Source organism: Leptidea sinapis, chromosome 34 (assembly GCF_905404315.1).
Source record: "Leptidea sinapis chromosome 34, ilLepSina1.1, whole genome shotgun sequence".
Lineage (NCBI taxonomy): Eukaryota > Metazoa > Arthropoda > Insecta > Lepidoptera > Pieridae > Leptidea > Leptidea sinapis.
In genome coordinates, this window is record NC_066298.1 from 10,477,455 (window position 1) to 10,496,894 (window position 19,440).

Consider the following 19,440-nt stretch of genomic DNA (forward strand, 5'->3'; position numbering starts at 1 on the left):
GTATACAGAATAAGTTCCTTAGATTCATGTATCTGAAGCAGTTTGGGGTATATCCGGGCTACCCATTATTGTATCCTACTTTGTTTCTGTTAGACATGGTGGGTTATTACAAAATTGAGGTTAGAAGAGAAGTCGCTTTAGCTATGTATTTACTAAAAGTAATTAGAGGTAAGATACACAGTCCTAGGCTCCTGGAATCAGTACTGCTGTGTGTCCCTGACGAGTACGTAGGACGGCGGCGGCAACCACCGCTGCTGGTGGTGCCTCGTGCACGCACCAACCTTCTGCAGCGTGCACCGCACACGCGTGCGCTGTGGGTGCTCAACGCAATCCGAACACTTAGACTTGTTCTCTTGTTCAATGAGTGAACTCACTAGAGCTACGTATTGTACACGTAGTTAGTTTAGTATAGTAATATTATATATATATATATAACTTTATTTGTCCTCTGTCGCATTAGGTTAAACCTGTAATGATGGATGTAGTGTGGTTATATAAATTAATAAAATAAATGAAATAAATAAATGATTTACTTTTAGGTAGTCTAATATTTTGCATTTCATTTTACTAAGGGGAACTCTAAAATATAATGGAATGGTTTTATAAGGTGGAATTTTTTACGATGGATGACGCCTTATATGTTTTCAGTTGATGCATGTTAAATTACCTGGTCAACTTCTCCTGTCGGACTAGCTCCATAGGTAGATTGGATGTCATCAGTACTGGATCATCAGGCATTGTGCTGCTCGAGTCGACCCAACTTCCAAGCCAGGTCGGCAGTTGTACCGACATGTGACCATGGCGCGATACCACCCCAAAACAAACTGGTACCTGAATAGAAAATTTATGAAACAGGCAAACTCACATCACTGTAATTTGCGTCATGACCTTCGAATTGGGACATAATAGTAGAAGTGCACTAAGTGATATAGTTTTACTGGCACAACTGTCCTCGGCGAACATTGGATGAACAGTTACTACTGCTACTAAATGATAAAACATACCATAGGTCGTAACAATCCCAGCTTTGATTCGCAGACCCTATCCAGGTCAGGATCAAGACCCCAGGCGTGGAGCAGCGACATGAGGATCTGAGCTATCTCCATCGTGTGAGGAGGTTCTGCCAAGGACATGTCTCGGGGCCGATGTCGTTTCTTATTGTCATGTTGATCATCTAAAACAATGGGTTAAATTAATTATTTACTATGTAAAATGAGGTATGTAGTATTTCACTATCCTCGGTCAAATATCATTGCTCGCGGCTACGTCATTTATAATTTGCAGATACAGGTCTTCTGCTACTAGAGAAATATGGCATAATCCTCAAGGGATTGTAGAGTCTAAGTGTGTATCCACCAGAAGTTCCAGTGTTTTGTTTACAGAGGTGGTCGATGATCCATCAGGTTTTCTAAGTAAAATTTGATGATGCGAGGAAGACTAAGTAAAATGAAGCCATGCTTTTTGAATTCTTTATTATACAAGCTTTAATATTGTTTTATTCAGCCTTGCCAGCTCCGATCCCTCTTATTTTTATTGTACGGAGGCTGAATTTTTTCTTCAGGCTATTGAATATCATGTCCCACTATAAAACGTTTCATTTGTTGTATAATTCTTAATTCAAATAAATATTTTTCATTTCTATCATCACAAATCAGAAGACCTTTGACAACACAATAGAAATAAAATGGAGAAATAATCTCACAATTAACAATTGTACAATCAAAGAATAGTTATATGTTTTAATGTGTGACTAGGCTATATTTCTGGCTCACGGCAAACACGTGTATAGTGTAATTAGCATTGCTTTATGGAGGCCACGCGAATTTAATTAAATGGCCTCTGGACTATTGAAGTGGAAAATAATCTGGGCTTATTAAATTAGATTCCATATGAACAAAAGTGCCTTTTTGTGAATTCAGATAATTATATACTTACTTCTATAATTATTCTATAATAATTTATATGATTTTTATTAATGCTCCAGAGACCTGATAATTTAATAACATTCAGTAATATTAATGAAAAATCATTTTTAAAAGTGCTCATTTATCTAGGTCAGCTTATATCTACAACTGGCACTTAGGAAGAGACGAGCAAGAAAATACATTAGTTTATAAAAAGTGAAGATATTGAGATAAAAGCAAATCGAAAAGAATATTGTACCTGTATTATTCGATACCTAGCATATGATTGGTGAAAACGGGTAGGTAATAACAGCATTCGTTCATAAATTTTGTTTTCAAATTTAATTTGTGTAATTAATCACGGAAGTGAGGGTTATCACTTTAAAAAATAATAAATTGCTTAGATTTGAATTCTTAATGAAATGCCTTTTGTTGGACTTAAATTTTCCGAATATTTACAATTGTAATTTATATTTTTTTATTACACCATCAAAAAATAGATATTACAACGAACAAATAGCCCCCAAACTTTTTGATAAAAGCTGATATATTGACGTCAGAATTTTCGATTGAAAATTAGGATCCTTTTTTGATATTAAGTTAAAATAAGGCGAAAAAATTAATATTTTAAATCAAATAAATTACAGTGTATTTGGGACATAATAAGGTAAGTTTTCACCAAATTTCGTAGAAAAAAATTTTTTTTGAAAAAGATATAAATTAAAAACCAAAAACTTGGTTTTTTTAATTTTTCACCTCGTTATGTGAAAAAAGTGTAATTACAAAAGTTGTAGATCTCTTTATTACCTACAACTTTGCCAGTTAACTTTTTGCCATAGGACTTGTAGTTTTGCCGGAAATCGAGATAAACCGTTTTTACCCTAAAACAACCCCCCCTTCTCCACTTCCCGACCTCAGATCGCCCGTAATTTATTTTTCCCTTAATTTTTGTTATATTCTCGTCCTTTTCCAATGGGTTCCATCCTACTATTATTTTGTTTCACTTTTTATCATTTTCAAAGGCTTCGGCACTGGTCTATACGAGTATAATGCATATATAGTATGAGCAGGTTATCAACGGCAAAGTAGATCCTATAGATGAAGCTACAAACGGAGAGTTGAACAAGACATATCAAGATTTATGAACGTGACGTCACTTGAATGGTTGGCTCAGTGAAAGAGCGCTCGCACGGAACGCAAGAGGTCGCGGGTTTGAGTTCATAAATTTTGTTTTCATATTTAATTTGTGTAATAACAGGAAAGCTAATGAATAAAATTGAAGTCTAGCAAAATGGACACGGATGTACAAGCTTATTTGTGGCGTGTCGTTCGAAGGCGGCATTCGGCAGGAATAAGGTCAGACTTGCTTAGACACAATGAAGCAACGTCTGTACGTAATGCCAAGTGATTTAGCCGTTCACAGAGCACTGAATCCCCGACAACTCGATCAGCTTTGCATTGCACGCGGCCAAATGGTTCGTGTTGATAATGGAGTGGAACAACAAAAAAAACTTATGGAAAACGCATTTTAAATGGATTTTCGTAGATTTTGACCGCTGTACTAGTTATTAATGGATTCATGTATATTGGTACGTACGTACACTTACGCCCCAGTTATCATGTTCAGACGACGGCGCTTTCTACGAAATTTAACATAAATAAGTAAACATCGAAGAGACAATGAAATAAAAGGGTTCCAACTAATGTTATAGTTATCTTTATTACCACACAAACATTTTGTAACAATACTTTTCAATTTTTTCACACATTTGTTTTGTACATTTTTTGGGATCATGTTGGCATAAACATATATATCGCCCAACAAAATACTTAGGAACCGTTTGTTCTTGGTGTTAGAATTATGATTATCATAAGGATTATCACAGTTACCAATGCCTACTACGCGGCTAAGTTAAGTTAGTCTTTTGTGGGGCGTTGTATATACTTTTACAACAAAATCCCAGAAAATGTTCAAAACAAATGTATTACGTAATTCAAAAGAATTGTTAAAAAACGTTTGTTTGGTAAAGGTTGCTATAATATACCACAGATACGGAATGGAGCGACCACGCTCAGGCTATTAAATAATAAGTTTAATTGTACGATATTACTTTACAACCATATTTTTTATGAAAAAAAAAGAAGCCCGGTGAGTTTGTTGCGCCTGTTTTTCTCAGGACTGAGGCATACTTTTTGGAATGGATGGTAGTTTTTGACTTTCAATAAGTGATATCACATCCTATTTTGAATAAAAATATTTGAATTTGAACTTGTATTATGCGGGTATTTCAAAGATTCGAACAACAGTTGTGATGACTAAAGGAATTTAGGCGCGACTTGAACTCAGATTTGTTTTTCTGACGAAAGTAACGCTCAGTACAAAAGTCAATTGAAAGAATTTTTTAAGCCGTTATAATTTAATGGTTTCAAAAAATGTTTCAAATTTTAAAATTTTAAAATCAAGAACATGACTATATCTTGACCTGTAAAAAGTTTAAGTGTTTGATGAATATATTTTGATATTATAATTCTGATGAATAATAATATCAAAATATAACATTATATCATTCTTTGTAAAATATATAAAATCTCACCTGATAAAATAATATTAATTATATTATATATTAATTAAGGCATTTTTTATTTTAGGTAGAGAAAATGCCAACATTGCCCAAAAGATGAAGTTATACCATCAGCTTTTCCGAGAAAAAAAATAGGAAAAAATCTAACAATGCTGCTAGCTCTTCAGTAATACGTGAGTGCTCAGTTGGTAACACGGCTTTATTTAGTGTAAACCTAATGTAATATATTAATGAGTCTGCTTATAAAATGCTCACAGAATACCTTTATTTATATATGGTGTGTGTGGATGATGCAGCTACTGTACTCAATAACTTTTGTATTCATTTACATTTACTTTTTTGACTTACTCTTGTAAGGCATTGACTATTTGACGTTTGAGTATGTTTGTTGCATCTTTTTACATAATATTATACTGTAGGTAATCGGAATGATTTGTAAATCGATGGAAATGTAAATCTTGATATAAAAGAGTGACAATGAGATTCTTTGCTACTTACCTAGCTCAACCCTTTACGAAGTAGCGGTAGATTCAATACGAAAAATATATTTTTTGACATTCATGAGTGTCATTTCCGTGACCTACGTGAATATAGTGATTTTGTTTTGATTTGATTTTGATTATTCTTAAAGTTAATTATTATTTACACGCACACACTTTTTTTGTTCGGCTTGCAGACTTAAGTTTTTCCTAAGCTTACACTTATCTCGCACTAAAAGTAATGTTCATAAATACGGAATTCGACTTAACTCGCTAGATAAGTCTGAGCAAAGTCTAAGTCTGAGATCTATAAAGCGACCTTAAACTTTGCAAGAAAATGACTTTTGCTTTAAACGATATTTGCATTAGGCTGTCTTAGGTCAAACTCAGCATGATTACAGCTCTTAAAAGACTACAAAAACGAAATCAAAAATTATGCTAAGAGTACACTCAGCTTGAGTGCCAGACGCGTTGACACACGTTTTGAGCCCGACGGAGATATGCCATTCGATATAACTAAGTTTTCGTTTGTAATATAAATAAGCTAACCAGAAACCCGAGCCAGCCACCAAGCGTGAATAAAATGACGAAATTATTTACACCTCAGAACAATCTATAATTTACTAGAGACAAATAATTGTTGTGGTAACGAGATCTTGTAGGTACAAGGCCGACCGCGCCCTGTTTACCCACGCCTGCGAAACACATATTTTGTTACATTACTGATCAAATACAAAATTATTACATCAATACAAAATATGAGCCAGCTAAAGTAAAAAAAGGGGGAATAAACTTATGACGTACGCACGTAAGAACTTAATTTTTCTTTGGTGTAATAACACAAAAAACAAATACTCCTCGTGCTATTTTAAGTTTGAATAAAAAAAAATATTGTAATAAAGAAGGTATTTATTTAATACTATGAAAAAATTATTGTAACCAATAATTTTGTTAAAAAACGTGTAATTAAATATCATTAAATTGTTTTTATACAGTTCGAGAGAATTTTTTAATATTTTTTTTTAATTTTCGTCTATTGGTTGTGATTCAGTAGACCTATTAGTCCAGTCAAAATAGACATTTAACTTAGCCAAAATGTGCATAGAGCTGAAAATTGGTTGAGACATTGAATACGCCATTATAAGTGAAAATTCAAAAACCCCTTTGATCCTACTTCTGCAAAAAATATATGGAAGGTCAAAGGTACAAAATTAAGGTTTCTTCTCAAAAACGGTAAATTTTATCGTAAAAATAGGTCAGACAAAACTTGTAGATCATACATTAGAAAACATATATCCTACATACCAAATATACAATTAAATGCAGCCTGTACATGTCATCGGACGTTCAATAGAAATGCAAATAAGAAAGTATTGGTTTGTGTTACTCTCACAATACAGCATGTATAAATTGAATGACAATTTTAAAATAAAAGACTTTACGGTCAGTCCCTAATAACAACAACGTCATTACAAACAAAATTTTTTTAACAAAAAAGCAACCGACTTCAAAAACACTAAAAATAATTGCGTATTTTTATACAATATAATTAATTAATCTAATTCTAGTTACGATTATTGTAATTTTTGGAATCGGTGCCCTTCCGCCGCGACCTGCTCTCGCCTCGCCACGACTCAAGCACATCTCACCTATAACTATGTATGTAGTAACAAACCTATCTTGGATGACACGCCGCAAAAAAATAAACATTTTTAATTTAATTTATTTGTGTTCTTGAAATATAATTGATCTTCCCTTTTTACACGTTTATAGTGTATCTATCTTTGTAATGTGTTGATTCTTCTAATCTTATATGGCTGCAAGAGCATACTGGATAACGGGTATGGTCCAGTTGTTAAACGAGCCTTATAGTTGATCGAGTACCGTTTTTCTTCATCAAATATCGTTGGCATTTCCATGGATTTCCGGGTTTCGAGCGTACCGAGGCACCGATGAAAGAACCCTTGGTATACTGTTTTGAGCTCTCTCGGCGTACATGTTGGATTTGTTGGCTGTCGACCACAGTTGGATTCCATAATATGTCTAGATCGGTTTTATTATGGAGCAATATACCCTTAGTTTGTTGGATATGGATAAGGCAGACTGTCTACCGAGAAGCCAGAGTAGATTTTTAAATCTAAGGTGGATTTCGTTGCGCTTCGTTTTTATATGGTCATTGCATACCATCGTCCGGGTGAGTTAAAATCCGAGGTATTTAACGCAGGTTGATGGCGTCAGTGTGGCGGACAGGTTTCTTAGCTCTTTCGTCTTAGCGTAAATGTGGTATGGTGAGACTTTGGGGCGCTTGCTTTTATGCGCCACTTGGTCAGCCAAGCTTTAGTGGCATCGAGTTGAGTTTGCAAAGTTCTGGTCGCTTCATAGGGATCACTGTTACAAGTGAGGAAGGCCGCATCATCGACAAAGATTTCTACGGCTGTTTCTAGGGACTGGGGTTGGTCACTAGTAAATATGTTGTAGAGGACTGGACCAAGTACGGAGCCTTGGGGTACTCCGAACCTGCAGCCAAAAAGGGAAGATATTTCGTCACGGAGCGTCACTTGAAACTTTCTGCCACTAAGGTAAGACTCCATAAGTAGGTAGTAGGAGTGTGGAAGGTACTTTTTAATTTTGCACAGTAGTCCTTAATGCCGAACCCGGTCGAAAGCTTGTTGTATGTCGAGAAAAGCAGCCGAACATTGTCCTTTCTTTTCCAGACATTGTCTAATTGTACAATACACTCTGTTCTTGTTTTATAGTTGAGTGGTGCTTCCGGAAGCCAAACCGATTTTAATTGACAAGTCGTAAGCAGTCAACATTGACTAAGATCCTTAGACTGGGTTGCATCATATTAGCTGTTAAAGTTAAGGTTTAAGTCAAATTTAACGTTAACAGTAACGCTGACTTTAACAATAACTGCGGAACGTGGTGCACCATCGTATTCCTAGGCATGGTTAAAGTTAAAAAGTAATATATCATAGTACAGGATCCCACTGCTCGATTCCATAGGTACGTGTTTTTGATAAAACTAATTTTAAATGAACATTTAGGAAGTATGCAATGTAGTAGCGATAGGTTACCACTTAAAAATTGGCGGCAATTACCCGTAATATTTTTCTGATATAGGTACATTGCAACTTTATGTTTTTTTAATAAATTATAAATAAATAAATTTTAAAGGACATTATGTAAAGAATTTAAAAAAAAGATGTTTTCCAGCTCTTAACAAGGTTGCTAGGAGTAAGAAGGTATCATAATACCTATTAATGTTAATAATTTACACATACCTGATTTTTATTTTAATACAATATCGAAGTTTTATATTTACTATTAACAATAAACCATGCTTGCTAGAAAAAAATGGCCACTTAAAATACGAACTCCTAAAAGGTCTTTCAACAAATGAACGACCTTGCGGGTTACTTGGTGGGAATTGATTACCCCCGCTCAAGATCTTTTACAACAGCACAGGACAACATATAGTACAAATAGGACAAAATAGTTAGCAACTTTAAACCATATTAAAATTATCTCGAAAGTTATTCGCTATATAAGTCACAAATTAAGATAAACATCAAACATTAGCACGGTCATAAAATGTTTTAATGTTGGTGATAAGAAGGCTTTTATGGACACTTATTTAAGGTTGTGGCAACGAGACGCTAAGTTAGCGCAAACAGTGAGTAATAATACTAAAGTGAAACACACAATAAAACTTCAAAATGAGTTTGGATACAAAACTATTTATTGACTTCATGTCAGATCAGTTCGATTTTACTATTTTTTTATGGAAGATGAGGACAAACGAGCAGGGGTCACCGGATGTTAAGTAATCACCGCCGCTCACATTTTCTTGCAACACCAGAGGAATTACAGGAGCGTTGCCGGCCTTTTACAAAAGTGTATGTGCTTTTTTAAAAGGTACCCATGTATCACAGGAAAATGTGGGCGGCGGTGATCACTTAGCATTAGCTGACCCATACGCTCTTTTGTCCTCCTCTTCCAAACAAAAAACTTCACGACAGAACGTATGACACATTCATCATAAAACTTAAGGCCAAGGAAAGGGGTTTCAACAAGAGGTTAACCTTGAAAAATAAAACTGAACAAAACAAAAGCCTGCACTCAATAATGACCTTTAAATCAACGCCCGTAATAATAATTAATATCAATTACCATTAAACCGGCGCAAGTGACATTTATATCAAAAAACTTGTACAAACAGAATTCCTTATATATCAACCACTCCGGAACAAAATATCATAATTACACGTCATACGAATAAAAACAAGGTTAAATGCGGCTAGTTTGATACATATAAGTCTTATTGCTTTGGGTTAGGAACCTTTTTACATATTATTTATATCAGTTATATGGTGTTTAAAAGTTGGCGTTCCCGTCGGGGTCACGTATTGGCTGATATCATTTGTCCGGTCGGCCGTGATTGAAGGAATGTTAGTGAAAGGAGAGGACCAATGCACAGCCGGAAGCGATTAGAATATATAAGCGGATTTTTTTCCTTGAATTCTTATATTCAACTAAATAGATGGACACTTTATTTTTTACCAAAAAGACTTTAAATAAAAAAAAATAGATCTTACGCTATTTATTGACACAGTAGGCGATGGGCGATCATATCATTCAAAGAAATTTCCTCCAGACCACTCAATACAATTGGATTCAATAACTTATTGCACATTGAAGAATTTGATAACTGTGACAACCATAATGTTAACACGAGAAACAAACATAAACTTGTTGTGCCTCCTACTGCAAGTCTTTTATCGGGCGATGTATATGCTTTTACAACATGATTCCACACAAACACAAATGTACAACACAAATGAGTTACGAAATTTAAAAGAATCGTTAAAAAACCTTTGTGTGTGAAAGGTAATTATAACATAAACGATTTTCTTAATGACACCACAGACTGGGAAGCGAACACCCTTAGGGTGTTACATTGTAATCCATATTTTATGTTTAAAAGAAAGCCCGCTGAGTTTCTTGCGCCCTTTCTTCTCAAGTCTGAGGCAGTCTATTTTGAAGAAGAGGTAGTATTCAACAAGTGGTTTTGAATCGTATTTTTAATAAAAAAGGATTGTGTGGTTTTATGAAACCACGGTAACTTTTTTTCACATTATAGACATTTAACTAATAAAAAACAACATGTACACACTGACAAACAACATTGATATTAAACACACACACAAATGAGTAATAGTCTATACACTACACGGTCAGCTGCTGCGAACTATAGGCACCGCCCGACCGTCACGCGACATGCAACACACAGGCGATAAAGTTTCAGACGATGTAATAAAAGTTTCACTTTAAATATTTGAATTTACTTAAAACAGGTATCTTGAAATTAACTTCAGTATAAATATAATTTTTTAGTTTAATTTTAATAAATGTTAAATTAAAGAAATGATTTTACTGTAGTAACTTCAAAATAGTCATATTTCATATCATATTTTCTTTGATTAATGCGAGTGTTACACATTTAAATAAAACACTTTTAAAGGATTAAAACCCGTGTCATTGTAACTGTGTTTTAACATTACATTTTTGCGTAAAAGTAACATTTATATTTTTATTTAAGTTAACACGACGTTTCAAGACCATTCCAGATCTCGTTTCGTCACCCTGAAAACGAGGTCTGGAAAGGTCTTTGTTTATTTTTAGGTTATGTATCATACATTTAGTGCCGCATATTGTAATTTTGTTCATTTTTAATAAAAATATGTTAAGAAACAGCGTTTAAGCTGAGTTACTGATTTTCTGGTGGAAGCTGATCACTGGCAACCATACTTTCAGTAGTACATTAATGTACATTGTAACTTGGAAATAGTAACAAATATAATTGTGTTGAACCTAGGCCAGTGCAGCTCTATTTTTAACCGACATCAAAAAAGGAGGAGGTTCTCAATTCGTCGGTATTTTATTTTTATGTTTGTTACCTCAAAACTATCGACTGGGTGAACAGATTTTGATATATTCCAAAAATAACAATAATCGTAACTAGAATAAGATTAACTAATTATATTGTATAAAAATACGGAATTATTTTAATACTTTTTATATCTATTGTTTTCGAATAGTGTTTTTGAAGTCGGTTGTTTTTATGTTAATTTCTTTTTATAAGTAATGTGCTTCATATTGTTAGAAATAATAATATGAAAATACTGAGTTAGCTCCATTTGGTGACATTCACTGCCGCACAGTACCTAATTTTTAGATATTAGTAATAAATTGCGTTAATTAATTTTATTAGTTAGTTCTAAGAGTTCTACTCATTCTGGTTTGTTAAGTAATAATTGTGTGGTGGTGGTTGTTATCAATATTTTTTACTCTATTCTATTCTAAAATCAACTCCTTTTCATCGCACTTCACTCTGTTTAGTATTGCCCTGTACCATACCTAGTCTATAACACATGAGCTAATAATTAATGACAGAAGCTTCAGACCGCTTCCGCCTGTGACTCGAACACACATCCGTCGTAAGCGACCGAATGCCGCAATACGAGCGCAGATTATATCTCCATTAATTCGCATGTACTTACTAGACAATGAGCGATCGCGTCAATAGTTCTGTTATTCCTCTCGATGACTATCACGAAACATTACCTTTAACAATGACAGCGCAGTCGGTGTTCATTTTTTTCCTGACTGAAAAAAGAGTGGCTGGTGAAGTTTCTAGCATCGGCCTTATATTTCAGCAGTCTTCTACTACCCGGTTACATTATCTCAGGACTTATAGTCGATGACGTCACATTGTCGCTTGGTGTGCAAAACAAGCATCACAAAGACATTATTATTAATAAATAAACTACGATTTAATATTCTGTATTATTGATTGAAGTCAGGGAGATGTGAAGTGATGCTGATTATTATTATTATTATAACGATGAAACATCAGTAAAAGGATCTGGATTAAGTACAAAAAGTAATTATTTTTCTGACGGAACAACAGAAATTATAGAACTACTCACAACAAAACTCAAAACGAAATATACAGAACGGTAATGAAACTGCAAACCGTACTGACGCAACAGGACGAGCGCGAGAGGGTTAAAGGGGAACGGGAGGGGATTGACACTAAGGGCGCGGAATACTAAATGCCCATTGGTCAGGTAATAATCAGAATCTATCGTAAACAATCGCTATTGGCTACTGTGGATTTATATGAAATAGGCGTCTAAAGGTTATAAAATTGTAGAAAAAAAGAAGTTTTTTACTCGATTGAGCGACACAAAGAAGGAGGTGTACGTATCTATGTATAGTTTTAGCCAAACTTAATGTACTTACTCTGTATTGTCTCTCACCACGGAGCCCCGGTTCGATTCCCACTGCCATGTTTCAATGTGCGTTCCGTTTTCGAATACATATGTACGATTATTCGACCCATTATAAGTTCGGCAACTCCCTTGTATTAACAAGAGAGTATGGGCCGCGCTTATCATATACCAACAGATGACCCGTGTGTTTATACTAAATATGTTATAATTATTATGACGGGTACTCACGATAAATATTTTATTAATTTGATGCCGATAATTCGATCCAATTGCATGAATCGTGGTCGCGGCGGAACTGCGGAGGCGGCGAGTAACTCTTGACATATTGACACTTAAAACTGATAGTACATCAATCTGTCCACGTTGTGCCTAATTCGTTTTGGTCTTTGATTCCCTAATTCACTGACGACGTCCATACTTTCTGGTATTTTTGTTTCATTTGTACTGCAGAGTGAGACCCCGGGAATCCCTGTTTGCGCTAGTCTAAAAATATCCTCCGTGTTAAAATTCTTTAGCCTGAGTACCCGTCATAATAATTACAATGTTAAAGTTACGCGATGATAAAAGTTCATATAAGCTTATAATGTATTAAAATTAATACCTACGGTGTTAAAAATGAACTTTAAATCAATCAAAAGTGTCAATTGTATAAATCTTATATCAGACTATTTATAATGTAACCGAAAGTAGATTGGAAGAAATCAATCAAGAAAACACAATGAGATTTTAATCTTATTAATTGAAATATCACCGAATACACTTATATAACAGACTAAACTACAAATTGAATACAACTTCTTTGAACACGAGTGTTTTTATAAACACATTTAAATAAAATACTATTAATAAAGGATTAAAACGCGTTTAATTGTAACTGTAAGCAATTTGTTATTTTTAAAGTTATATCCCTGATTGATTTACCAAAATTTATCAACGACGCGGAACTCGAACCTGTGACCTCTCGGGTTAAGTCCGAGCGCTCTTCCACTGAGCAAACCGTTCGAGTGACGTATCGTTCGTAAATCTTGGTATGTCTTGTTCAATTCTCAGGTTATGGCTTCATCTACAGGATCTACTTGATAACCTGCTCAACCCCATTATTTGCATATTATATACATATTAGGCAATTTTATGTAATATAGGAAGTTTACTTTATCGCGCACTATACCATTTAAGTTGTTAGATTTGATATATTTAGGCGAGGCTATTGGTTTACGCAACATATCCTTCCATTGCGTGGATCGACAATCATTGCTGGTTCGCTTATAAAATTGTATACAAACAACTGCTGTAATAAGGTTTGAATGGGGCGCGGTACTACTTCTAACGTTTTTTTTAATGTTTTATTTAATTTAATTTTTTATTTTATTTTAATCGGGCAACAAATAGTGCAAATTAATAGACTTACAGAGAAAACATAAAATATAAATCATTGACTTATAAAGTTTGCGAAAAATGCGAGCATTAATTAATTACAATTTAAAAATATATCTATATATTATTATATTGAATTGAAAATAATATAAAATTAAAAGAAATTATTGATGATTTTAGTAATAATTACCTAAATTGTAAAGTTAATCAGGAGATGCATTATTATTTAAAACAAATAAGAATATATTTTCGTTTGTGTAATGTAGTTTGTGTAGGTTGCTATGTCGCTGTGTTGTTGTGTCTACTTGATTAACAACAAAAACAACAAAAGTATGTCTTGTATAATGTCGATGTTTTCAATGTAACATAAAAAAAATATAAATCAATTTATAACTATTATTCATCGTATATTTTGAGTTTAAATAGTCGTTACTCTCAACTTATAATAAAACTTTTAGTCTTTATTTGGTTTCCTTTAAAAATCTTCTAATTAGGTAGATTATTTGTATGTCTTTAATTTAGATTAAATGTACATACTTAAATAAAATAAATTGTATAAAGTGAAGTAGAAGGTCTTTAGGATCTGAAAAACATACAGGTAATAAAATCCCAAGAGTACGACATGTGTACTGGTTGTGGAAACACAGCGCAAGGAAGCTTATTTCACGTGTCCTTCCAAAACAGCACTGTGGAATATGTTGAGGCTGATATGTAAGTTTTACAGGTGACGTGCAAAGGTGGGATTCGGCGGAAGGAATAAGGTTAACAGTCCTTCGCACTTGTCACCGTAACAAATCAGGTAGAAGACACACATTAAAATAAAGTCGACGCAACGCCAAATGATCGAGCAATGGTTCAGGACTGCACTGGACCGACGCGATTAAATAGTTAGAGCTGATATTAGGGTGCACTACACTAGAAATAAGAGATAAACTCCATATGTGGCCAGACCTGTGCTTTGTATAGGGCTAGAATGGTAACTCTCCCACTTAATAAAACCTTTAGTCGCCACTTACGGCACCCTGGGACGTCGCTATTCTTTCAACTCATTCAACACTCTTTAAAATCATAATTTTGTTTATTATGTTATTAGTTTAGAAAACGCTTGTACTGACACCGCACATCAAATCTAATAACAGTGCCAGCAAAGTCGTGTAAAAGGTCAGCCGAGAATGCTATCAATGATTTAACCAGTCTAACATGACCTGTGGTCCAAACAGATTACAATACTTCGCCTATACTCGATAATATCATAAATGATCTACACTGATAGAATGGCGACAAATTCTAATTCGTCCGCAACAAGCTAATGGTCCGTCAACCATAGTAATATTGGACACACAGGGTCATTGAATATACATAATTGTGTTAAGTTGTGTTTAAAAATAAATTCAAGGGCTGCAACACGAATCCCAGTTATGATAGCAGCCCAGTCCATACAAATTGGACCTCAAAAAATAAATGATAAATAAATTGTCTAATTTTGCTAAAACCTCCATCCACATTCGCTGGGCAAAATCTTGGCACAAAAGGAACCGTTGACTCCCACCGCGGAGGCCCGGTTCGAGCCTCGCCCTCCACGTACCAATGTGTTTTCGATTTCATATGACCATGTATTCAACGCGTGTGATTCCTCAGGTGATCGGTTTTCAAAGTTTTTAGAATTTAATATTCAATATACCTACTATAAAACTAACAATATCTATATGTCAGCTACAGTGAGTTAGTGGGTGGTTAAGTAAAGAAAGATTTTTTAAATTTAAAACAGTAATAACGAATGAAAAAATTGAGCAGAATTAACGCGGTTGAGATACGATTATTGCGTAGTATGTGTGAGGTGAGACTGATTGATAGAATTCCGAATCCGGATTAGAGCGCGCTGTGGTCTGAAAGAAGATGTAGTGACAAGGATTGAGAAAGGAATGCTGAAATGGTCTGGACACGAGGAGTGAATGAGTGAAGAAAGAATGACGAATCAAATATAAAAAACAAGTGTGTGTGTCCAAATCTGTTGAAGACCTCGTAGGGCATTCGTCGACCAAATTGGGACATTTCGCAAAAAGGCAAGGTCCAAAGCACCCAGAACCAGCTAGAATGAAGAGGAAGCGCGCAAGCTTTGTAGGGATACAAGCAAGTGGCATTCTGTTGTCTCTGCCTACCCCGACGGGGAAAAAGAATGAGTGTAACGTAGAAATCGAGGCTAGTAATTAGGGACTGGATACCCTTGCTTTGCTCGATTTTTTTCCATGATTACTTCAAACAGTGATATAAACGGCTTAAAAAAATAGGCCACAAGCAGCCTACAAAGCAAATCAAAACAAATAAAACAGTCCGACATAAAATAATCCCATTCAGTTTTCTGTAATTTTGTTATAATTGTGGGGAACCAATCGTGGATTTTTGAGTTTTACATTTTTATGGAAGAGAGAATGGAGGAGCGTGGGTCATCTGATATTAAGTGATCACCACCGCATACATTCCCTTGCAACACTCAGAGGAATTATATCATAAGAGCATTGCCAGCCCTTTAAAAAATGGTACGCACTTTTTTTGATGTTACCCATGTCGTATCACCCTGGAAATACCGCACAAGGAAGCTCATTCACAGCTTGGTCGTACATGGAAGAACGTTACATGAAATTAGCCTTTGGGAGAACCATACATCCAGATGGTGGGGACGATATCCTTATTTGTGGCGTGTTGTGCGAAGGTGGAATTCGAAGGCAGGAATCAGGTGAAACAGCTCTTCGGAACACTGAACAGCACAGTCTGTGATAAAAACGGTAGAAGACACATCGCCAGATTATCTAGCCGTTCACTGCAGAGCACTGGATTCCCGACAATTCGAGCAGCTCTGCATTACACGCGGTCAAATGGTACGAGCTGATCTGGGGTGCGCCAGACCAGAGATGATAGACTCCATATGTGGCCGGACCTGCGCTGCAGAGCGCTACAATGTATAAAAACAACTTTTTACAAACGCTTTTTTGTCGGATGTGCAGTCGCCGTGGTCGCACTGATTTTCGTACTACCCATGGTAAAACGGCAAAAATACTTATTGCCGATTCGACCAGCCAACCCAAGCAGCATCTGTTCACGAGATGACGCATAGAGCAGTCATTTTCTCGCCATATCTTAGGGTAGGTACAATATGATTCCTGCCGCAGAATACAAGCGTCGCACGCTACAAACAGAAATATCACCTTGATCATTTCGATATATGGAGTTTGTACAAATATCTTTTCTAATGGAAAATCATCCACGGAAAATCAGAATTAAACTTCTTGCGCGATTATTTCAGATCGATGGATTATTAGCACTTTAATACAAAGATTTAAAAAATGGGCGGCGGTGATCACTTAACATCAGATGAATCACACGCAGGTTTTCCTCCTTTTACATTAAATAATTTCCTGTTACGCCACTGTGCACCACAATTCAAGTAATTAATTATTTTTTAATGAAATATATATGATTCATAGTTGTCCATATTTTATTGTTAATAAACGATAGATACATTTCCTTAAAGGTAAACTGTTACTAAGTTTCAACGGATAAGTACGCGGAAATTATATTAAAAGCAATTCCAGTAATCATGTATTCTCCTAGTAAAATTCCCAGCGTTCTACCAACTAACCCATACATCCGCATACCGAATGATAAACGCAAACCAAATTTTATGGATCATACGGTAGGCGGACGATTGACTTAGTGGGTAGGGCGTTAGGAAGTAAACCGAGAGGCGCGGTTTCTAATCCCGCTTTGCCGATACACTTTCGTACAAATAAGATTTGTATACGTAGCGATGTTTGGTACACTAGATAAATAGTGCGAGGCTTTTTTGTACAGGATACGAGCTAGATGGGAACTACAGCGGCGCCTTCTTCTGTCGTGATACAGTAATGTGCAAGCGTTACAGTATTACGGTTTATACGGCGCTATAGCTAGTCAAATTACTGGGCTTTTGAGTCTTAAGATTTTTTTTATGAAAAAAAGGGCCGAGACGAGCAGTACGTTCAGCTGATGGTAATTAATACGCCCTACCCATTATAATGCAATGCCGCTCAGGATTCTTGAAAAATCAAACAATTCTAAGCGGCACTTCAATTGCGACATAAGATGTTAAATCTCATTTGCCCAGTAATTTCACTAGCTACGGCGCCCTTCAGACCGAAACACAGTAATGCTTACACATTACTGCTTCACGGCAGAAATATGCGCCGTTGTGGAATCCATAATTTAATCAATCCGTCATATTATTCATACAAACGCTCATACTTGACTATGGTGTTTTACTGCAACTTTGGGTATCTTGTGCAATGTATCAAGTTTCTATCGAAGCAGAAAACACAAGTTTCTAGAAACAAATCCAGTACAACCCTCCAAATATCTGCTTTTTTGCCCAAATTTACCTGACCTTTGGCCGTTCATAACGCATTCATAAATTGTAAAAGTTAAGAAAACATTGCGATAGAAGCCTCGCGAATGTAATGGAGATTCTATATGATAATTTTATTTCACAAATTTGTAAGAATTACCCAAATAATAAACGTATTTACTTGAAGACGTTTTAGGAAATTTCTGACGACACGTTTCCCCTTCTTCTATAAAGAAATACTTAATAACTTATGCTAGACCTCTCAACTAGTTTTACATATCAATTTTTGTGAAGAAATTCGACGGAAAAAATGCTGTTGCAAATGCTTTACGGCCATTTTCAATAACCAATCTATCCTTAGTTTAACATACTAGGCGTACATAAAACTATCTTTTTACGCTTACTTACATGCTTACTTAACTATGGATAGATAAGAACTTGTAATCACAAGTAAGAACTTATATATATAGATAAGAATCTATCACCAATCAATCGATTGGTGACAGCAATGTATCCGTAAGTTCAACTAAGAGTAGATAGGTTATTGAAAACGGCAAGTAAGACAATAAAACCATAATATAGGTATATCCTATCTGTGTTTCACTCTTCTTAGAATTGTAATAAAACGGACTATTTCTGTAAATTCCATTTGCATGAATGGAAATATCTCGAGTAATAATCAAGCTAGGTATTTGATTGTTGTAAATCAACTGGCGTTATATCCTAATTCCAAACTTAACATTGTAACATTATAAGTTCACGATATATGATTGCTTTTTGCTTAAACGCTTCAAATATATCTGTTGGTTAGGAATTAGATCGGCTCATAGCCAATTCTTCAAATTCAAATATTTTTATTTAAAATAGGATCTGACATCACTTATTGAAAGTCAAAAACTACCTCCCATTCCAAAAACAAAGCCTCAGACCTGAGAAGAACGGACGCAACAAACTCAGCGGGCTTTTTTTTTCATCGAAAAAATATGTTTACAAAGTAATATTGTTCAATTAAACTTATTATTTAATGGCCTGAGTGCGGTCACTCCATTCCCAATCTGTGGTATCATTAAGAAAGTCATTTATGTTACCGTAACCTTTACCACACAACCGTTTTTGAACAATACTTTTGAATAAAGTAATTACTGACTTACGTAGTAGCAACGGACCCTCCATAACATAAGTTAAAACTTTCAACAAAGCTTTTTTATTCACGCAGACGGAATTGCGTGCATATGCATATAAAGTATAACTGTCGAAAGCACAGCTATCGTAATAATAGTATTCAATGTGGTGTTAGAACAATTAAAAGCAACTATGCAAATAACTTCACGCTTAATTATCAAAAAGGCTACGCGCACATGATCGCTCGTGTCAAGGCGGCGAATACGATGCGGTAATTACGAAAATTTGTTACAGTTGCTTATT

At 35.1% G+C, this 19,440-nt stretch overlaps 1 protein-coding gene across 1 annotated transcript in view; it reads right to left on the bottom strand.

Moving 5' to 3' along the window:
- The window catches only part of LOC126975056 (WD repeat-containing protein 7-like), a 72,348-nt gene that overhangs the window by 32,198 nt on the left and 20,710 nt on the right, over positions 1–19,440 (bottom strand). Inside the window, exons 2-3 of the mRNA XM_050822855.1 lie at positions 1,005–1,174; positions 668–831 (exon numbers count right to left, since the gene is read on the bottom strand). Of these exons, the coding sequence (XP_050678812.1) occupies positions 668–831; positions 1,005–1,133 (293 nt within the window). The 5' untranslated portion in view covers positions 1,134–1,174. The remainder of the gene's footprint in view (positions 1–667; positions 832–1,004; positions 1,175–19,440) is intronic.